The 8,327-nt window shown below is 38.2% G+C and overlaps 1 protein-coding gene across 1 annotated transcript in view; it reads left to right on the top strand.

Annotated features, from left to right (window-relative positions):
- The first annotated feature begins 634 nt into the window (after positions 1–634).
- Positions 635–8,327, top strand: part of cntnap5b (contactin associated protein family member 5b) — an 83,495-nt gene continuing 75,802 nt past the window's right edge. Inside the window, exons 1-2 of the mRNA XM_089134480.1 lie at positions 635–785; positions 7,155–7,646. Of these exons, the coding sequence (XP_088990606.1) occupies positions 7,568–7,646 (79 nt within the window). The 5' untranslated portion in view covers positions 635–785; positions 7,155–7,567. The remainder of the gene's footprint in view (positions 786–7,154; positions 7,647–8,327) is intronic.

The following is an 8,327-nucleotide window of genomic DNA, read 5'->3' as shown; positions in this document are numbered from 1 at the left end:
ATTTAATCATTAGAAACTCAAAATATGTTATCTGAGCTAAATAAATTAAAGTTGATTTGAAAAAAGAAAAAATGTTGTGATTATAAATCATGAATTTTTTTTTTTTCAATTTTTTTTACAGTGTGTTAAAGTCTTGATTCTTTATAGTGAGCTGGTTCACTCCTCTCTTTCATAAAGTATGTGGATTATAAAATCTGACATTCTCGTGAATTCATTTTTGTCTTTTTCAATTTTCACTTTTATTTGTAAATTCTATCTTCTAAAAGTTAAAGTCTGATTCATTTAGAGAATCATTATAAAAACGAATCATTGATAACCAGCTCAATTTTCTATTTTTGGGGGGGAAAAATATTACTACTGTATGTGAATGACACTTTTTTCCCAAGTTTTTGACTAGACTATTAACTTCTTTAAATGATGTATTTTAGCAAGTTCCGAAATTGCTTTACCAACACCATTCCTATCTCACACTCATGCAACTGATGGCACCCGTCCAGTCTATCATTACCCAGCTTATTAAAGTGAGGTTAACCAAATGAAATCCAAACGCTCTCAACCGCAGGTGGAAGGCGAGAAACTTGACCGCGGACGGAAGACGTGAGACGTGAGGAGCCGAGGGGAAGGGAGAGCGGGGAGAGTAAATTAAAAGCTGCTAATCTGTAAGTCTAACTGTATGATCAGAGCACAGCATGCTGGGAAGTTAAAAAAACGATGAGATGGGAAATGGATCTCCAGTGAGAAAGACCAAGAGGAATTCCTAATGAGGAGAAAGCGAATTCCTGAAGGTTGGTAGTAAAATCCTTGGAATTATGTGTCACATAAAACCATTTTAAACCTGAATAAGTCAACAATATCTGCAATTCTATATCACTTTATATATGCATTATATACTGTAAATTGATCAAATATTTTCTACACTGTAAAAAAATGTGTGAGCAATAAGTTATGACAACATGTTTTCAACAATTGAAATTTTTAATTGCGATTAATCGCGTTAATGACATAGTTAACTCGCGATTAATCGCAATTAAATGCACATTTTTATCTATTCTAAATGTCTCTTGATTTCTTTTTGTCCCATTTTTTTTTCTTCTAATTTTAATGTTCTTATCAACACGAAAAAGTGGATCGGCTTGCTTTGTGCAAATGTTTTTTATTGAAAACAACATTGACAACTTCACATCAGCTGTGTGTGTGCTTGGCCATCAATGATAGCTCAGTTCACAATGACAAAAAAAAAAAAAAGTCATTTGGCAACTTTTTAAAAGTAAACTTTCAATTCAGAATCTTATTGATATTCATTTTGGCGTCTCGCGCTCGTAATCCACTCAAAACGTAACGTTAACCTATAATTTGGCCGGCTCGCAACAAGTGTGTTTCTAGATTCGGTGCTTTCAGACAAGATGCGGAATGCGCAGTGCTATGCCAGTTTTACGCCAAAAAGTTTCTATTGGAAATTTGTTTCTATTAAAATGTGAACTATTTTGAATTTAGACCACAATGTGCGATTTAGCCATTGAAATTAATTGGTTTCATAACCCAACGCCGCGCCCGCATCCTGTTGCAAAAGCATGTGAAAAAAACTACAAAGTTTGCTAGGCCAAAAAATTCGCGTTGAAATGGGTTTTGCGTTAACGTAACCGTTAATAACGCGTTTAACTGACAGCCCTAGTTTTTATATTGCTTTAACTCATCAATAAGTTTAGGAATTTGAAACTTTTTTCACAAGTTATACAAGATTTAACTCGTGTTTTTAAGACAGTTTTAAAAATTCTTGAGGGTTGTACTCTTGTACATTGTACATGTTGTACTCTTGAGGGCGCTGCACAGTGGCGACCAGCAGTAAAGGCTGTCTGTCTCGTCCTTTTGTTTGCATGAGTAGTTGTTTGTTGCGATCATTTTCGGTACAAGCCATCATTGAATGCACAGATCGTTACCATAAGCCAAAATGAGAAGCGTATGGGAGCTGGTTTTAATACTGTTTGGCGATACTGTTTGTTATCAGCGAGGCAGGTGAACTGGCCAGCAACGCGGAGTCACATGTACACTACAACAGAGACTTTCTAATACAACTGAGTACCTATGCGGGTGATTGGAACCATACTGATGTAAACACACCAAAAAGAACTTTCAATGACGAGAAATACAAGAGGAAACGAGAAAAGAGGGGAGGAGTGCGTCAGATTCAGGAAGAGGAAAAAAAAAGTTCCACTTCCAACCATCATTCTCTCAAAAGTCCAATCAATATAAAAGCAGACGAGCTGCGAGCAAACACTCGTAAGCCTGTGTCTTAGCCTTCTCTGAAACTTGGCTAAACGATACCGTGCCAGACTCCGAAGTTTGTCCTGATGGATTTAGTAAAGTACGCTTGGACCGATGCAGCAACGCTACAGGCAAGGAACACAGTGTGTGTCATGATAAACGACAGATGGTGCAAAACAACTGTGGTACGCAAAAAGATCTGTACTTCTGATATTGAACTTTTATCAGTTTCTATGCGACGCTCCTATCCATTTTTTTTTTTTGCAATAATCTGGCACCACATCTTTTTAGACTGATGTTTTTTTGTGCATTGTCCCTGATCAAATACAGAAATAAAAAAAAATAAAAATCTTCCCCTTGAATTCCCACTAATATTTTAGACTGTGGTCTATATACATCCAAGAGCAGACATTATTTTTAATATCACCCAAGAAATCTCACCAGATGCGCCCAAGTATATAATGGGGGACTTTAATAACTGCACCCTCAAAAAAAATTGTCAGTATGTCACTTGTCCAACACGAAAACATAAAATCATCGACTGCTACGGTTCCATCCCCAAGACATACTTATCCAGTGTCAGGGCCCCCCTGGGTGGCTCAGATCACAATACAGACCTTCTAAGGCCCACCTATGAACAGGTTAAGCCTGTGGAAAAGCAGATCCAGGTGTGGGTTGAGGACAGTGTAGAGACGTTGAAAGGATGCCTGGAGGGTACATCCTGGAGGACTCTTTAACTGACTTGCACAACCGGACAGAGGCTATCCCAGGCTACATAGACTTTTGTGTGACCAACTAAGACCATCAAGGTCTACCCAAACAATAAACCGAGGCTGATGAAAAAACTAAAGGACATACTATATGAGAAAAAGAGAGTCTTCGCTTCAGGAAGCTTCCAGAACAGAAAATATATGCAAAGGATGGTCAATAGGAGATCCACATGTATAAGATCAGGTGTCAGTACAAGGACAAGGTACAGAGTACCCTGGAATTCAAGGGTTGCATGGACTGGTATAAAGTTGATGGCCAACACCCCTTTAAGAAAGGGAAAAAGTTGACTTCATGGAGGACACACAGCATCCCTTGCTCTGGCCAACAACTTCAATGAGGTGGGGTGGTGCTGGCACAGTGGGTAAGACACATGCCTTTGGTGTGAGAGACCTGGGTTCGAATCCACTGCGAGACACCAATGTGTCCCTGAGCAAGACACTTAAAGGGTTAGTTCACCCAAAAATGAAAATTCTGTCAGTATTTACTCACCCTCATGTTGTTCCAACCCCGTAAGACCTTCATTCATCTTCGGAACACAAATTAAGATATTTAAGATATTAAGATCACTCCTGTATACTAGTCCATAGGCTTCTTGAGGGAATGACAATTGATGGCCTCGAAAAGTCATTAAAGACATTGTTAAAATAGTCCAAGTGACTACAGTGGCTCAATCTTAAGTTTATCAAACGACGAGAACACTTTTTGTGCACAAAAAACAACAAAAATAACGCCTTTATTTCAACTATTCGTTTATTTCTCCCTCTGCCTCGAGTCAGGTTACTAGTTTAATAGTGTAAGCTTCTGTTATTGTACGTCACACGCATCACACACATGACCAGCGTCGGCCAATAGTGAGCCTACGTGCGTAGAGCTACCACACTACGTCAACTGACTACAGGCCCATGGAGAAGGAAGTAAATAGTTGAAATAAAGTCGTTATTTTTGTTGTTTTTTGCGCACAAAAAGTGTTCTCGTTGTTTGATAAAGTTACAATTGAGCCACTGTAGACACTTGGACTATTTTAACGATGTCTTTAATGACTTTTAGATGCCAGCAAGTGTCATTCCCTCAAGAAGCCTATGGACTAGTATGCAGGAGCGATCTTAAATATCTTAAATATCTTAATTTGTGTTCCGAAGATGAACGAAGGTCTTACGGGGTTGGAACAACATGAGGGTGAGTAAATACTGACAGTTGCGACCTCTGACATATATAGCAGGTCGCTTTGGATAAAAGCGTCAGATAAATGTAATTGTAAATGAACATTTTACTCGATTTGAAATAAATGAGAGTGATAATGTCTCTGCCTGGCAACAGACTGTAATAGATGATGGTGGGATGGATAGCGCTGATCATCAATGAGGAAATGGTCCAGCGAGTGTTTGAGAGGACTAGCGTACGGTCAAGCCTGGGGCCGGAATAACATCGGAGGCAGAGTGCTGAAACACTGTGCGGCCCAATTAAGCGGAATTTTCTGTTCCATCTTCCAATGCTCAATAGACACCCTGGTGGTTCCACTTCTTCGGAAAACAGCAGTTGTGAGACCCCCCTTCCCAAAGTCTCCCATTCATCCTCATCGCCATCACCTCTCTTTGAGTTAAATCACTTGAGAGGGTCATTAAAACACACATCATGAACTCCCGTAGACACGTTCTTGGTCCTCTGCAATTTGCCTACAGATTTAGGAGGGGGGCGGACAATTATCTATATACACACCTGGAGGGGTGTAAAACACATGCCCGTTTGAACATGTTTTGTTTGCAGACTTCAATACAATCCACCCACATTTTTTTTGCAAACAGACATAGAGACAACTTCCAGCTAAACTCAACTTTAATTAAATGGATCTTGGACTTCCTGAGTAGGCGGCCACAAAGAGTAAGGGCGGGGAACACATTATCTGGGGTCCGCTTTACTTCAATTGGGACACCACAAGGTAGCGTCTTGTCACCACTACTATTTATATTGCACACCGACTGTTGTCGCAGTAGTTGCCCTGGCATGTTACCATCATATCATTAAATTTGCAGCTGATATTGCTGTGATTACTTTGGCGAGGTGAAACTGAACACTGAAACTGTGGCGAAACTGAACTGAACTGGCCTAGTGTTGCAAGAATTTGCTAACTGTTGTGGAGCCTCCCAGTTGAATACGTCCTAGACCAAAGAGTCTAAAAAAACGTATTCATTCCCATGGGAATAACCCAATCAAGTCTAAGTTTAATGTAATTTAAGTTGAATTACTTAAACATCCAACGTTTACTTAACTTAAAGCAGCATTTAAAACTTAGTTTATCATAAACATTTATCCTTTCTACACTGTTCCAACGCATTCTCACCCCAAGGCGTCACCTTTGACCATGCTTCAGTATTTGACGTTTTAGGCGCCCTAGGAAAAGGAAAGCGTCAGTTAGAGGACGCGGTTAGGTTTAGGTCTGGGGTGGGGGTAGGGTACACGCGATCCTAGGGCGTCATCTAACTGACGCTAATGGGCGCCTAAAGCGTCAAATATTGAAGCATGGTCAAATGCTTCAGTTAGGTGACGCCTTGGGGGTGAGAATGGGCTGACTGTTCATAAAGGCTTAGTATGAGTCATAGAGAACACTATCTCTGAAAACATGAAATATGAATTAAACATCCACTGTGTTTATGCATGAATACAATTATATTTCTTTAAACACTTTTAAATAGCTGCACTGCACTCATCTCTAAATATTCCCAATGACAAAATTACTGCAATTATATTGTGGAAATATTCAAAATCACAGGAAAATTGCTAATCTATGACCAAAAACATGTAACAAGATCGGTCGGACGGTATCAAAGAGGCTCTTTGGTTTTTGAACAGAGGACGATATCATTCTCTGTCCAAATGACCTCTGGGATTAATGTCCTAATCCCTGTAGTCTGGTTTCCTATAATCCAGTCTCAAACGCATGCCATTGCGCCCTTTAACCTGCTGAGAGATTACCATCTCATCTGTAAAATGCATTAACACTAATGTGTATATATAAAGTTTTTGCATATAACGTGAGCTTCCTTTATGCTCCCCTGCGCCGGGTTCATAAACAGTCACAATGTGATTTCTTCAACTTTTCTCCACAGTGTACCATGATGGATCACCAAGCACTCGTCTTTGTATTTTAGATAATACAGAGAATAATTACCTCAGTTATCCAATCTCAAAGGGAATGCGTCACATTAGCATTCTGGAGAAAATTGACTTTATAATGATATTGATCTTTGATATTATTTTCAGGCAACGTTTTTCTTTCTTATTACACTCTGAAAAATAACAGTAGAGATGCCGTTTTTGGGAACATTTCAGGGAACGGTTCTTTTAAAAAATGTTAAGGTTATTAACGTTTTAATAATCAAAAGAACCGTTTTCTATAAATAACTTTGTGTCCAATGGAAAGGTTCCATGAAAGTTGAAGATTATTCATGAAACAACAAATGCCAATATGGAACCATGATTAAGAGGACGTTAATGTGCTCATCTTTAGTTATTATTCTCGGTGTAAACGGGACACTTGATTGTGAGCAGTCCTTTTGGTCACTAGATAGCTTGCCCTAGTTGTAACATCTCGACTGTTTCTCCAAGACAAAATTGAGATTAAAAGCAGAAGAAATTCAAACCTTTACTGAAAGTTCTCCGATTTTTCTCATAGAAAAAAAGGGGCCACTCTTCCTCCCCAAAAGTCGATTATGAACAAATATAAAAATATAAATAGCAATTTTATTCTCATTCAGACAAAATTATCTTTCCGTATTCTGTATAATTCTATATTCATCAATTCACATATCATGTTAGGAAAAACAACCACCGTCCGACTTGATACCTACTTGATATTATTTTACAAAGTTTAAGAATAATGTGTAGATTTTAAAACAAATTTAATCTGTTTATTTTGAAATGTTATAATATTATAGAGATTTGAGACGCATACCGCAAAAAAGTCAAACAAACAGACAGATGTTGCGTTAAAACGCGTCGTGTAAGAACTGGGGCGCGTCAGGAGCGCTGTCCACATATGTGGTACTGAAATCAGCTACAACCCACCCCTCTCTCTCTCTCTCTCTCTCTCTCTCTCTCTCTCGAAACTCAACTGCTTTCCACAGATCGTATCATTCGGCTTACAGCACACAACCTCTCCACTCTGTGTCTGCGCTTCAAAACGCACCAAGTCTCTTTCCGACCTCACTATCTTCTTGACTTCTGCTGGACATGTACCGTTCGGAATATGACTCGGATCTGAAGATATCAAGGCAAACCCGCTAAAAAAAAAACTTCGTGTACCTAGAGTCTCGTGGGAAGAGCCTAACGTATGTCTTTAAGAGGAACTATGGGGGGAGTGTCTCATGCGACTCATCACAGGACAGACTAGCCGAAGAGCCGCTGGACCCGATCCCGAACGGGATCCGAACTGGCTTTTCTTTTTTTTTTCTTCTTCTTCTTCTGTTTTTTTGGAGCTATTTTACACTGCCTGGGAATATAGTGCAACTTGGATAAGCGTTATTGTGCTTTTGGAGAGATGATGGTCATGCACGCGCTGAGTCTCCACGCGTTCGCGCTCCTGTGCGCGCTACGAGCCACGCTGGCAGCGAATAACTGTGAGTATATTTACATACATTATCTTTATTAATAAATACATAATATATATATATATATATATATATATATATATATATATATATATATATATATATATATATATATATATATATATATATATATATATGCTAATGTAAGTGTGTGTGTGTTTTACTTGTTAAATGTTTTAAAAAATAGATATTGTTTAATAATATATATAGTATTACATGCTAACTATTAAATTTTTTGTGTGCATATATAGTTGTAATGTGTATATATATATATATATATATATATGTTGTTTTCAGGATCTGATGCGTGTATAACAGTAACGTTGTAGCTTATTAGTAGGCTACTCTTTTGTAGTTTTTATATAACATTAATAACAGTAGTTTTTATTTTTTTGTTATATTAATAGTTTCACATTGGAGGCACAAAACTCTCTATAGGTTCTACTTTTGGAAGCGTTTATGGCTATCATAATGGTGATCGTATATATTTATTATTTGTTAATGATTTTGTTCAGTATGAATGTTATTTCGGTATTCGTGTTGAATTAAATGCATGTTTAAGATGCTGCCACTGAACTAATGAGGGCAGTCAGGGAGAAACAGCAACAGTCAGGACTTGTTCCACTCTTTGGTTTTGACTTTTGAGAAATCCAAAAAGCAATTACATGCATTAAGGTGATTTACCTGTAT

The sequence above is a fragment of the Pimephales promelas genome, chromosome 2, assembly GCF_988280905.1.
Source record: "Pimephales promelas chromosome 2, fPimPro1.hap1.1, whole genome shotgun sequence".
NCBI classification, from domain to species: domain Eukaryota; kingdom Metazoa; phylum Chordata; class Actinopteri; order Cypriniformes; family Leuciscidae; genus Pimephales; species Pimephales promelas.
The sequence above is the reverse complement of the archived record's forward strand: the minus strand, read 5'-3'. Positions and strand labels throughout refer to the sequence as shown.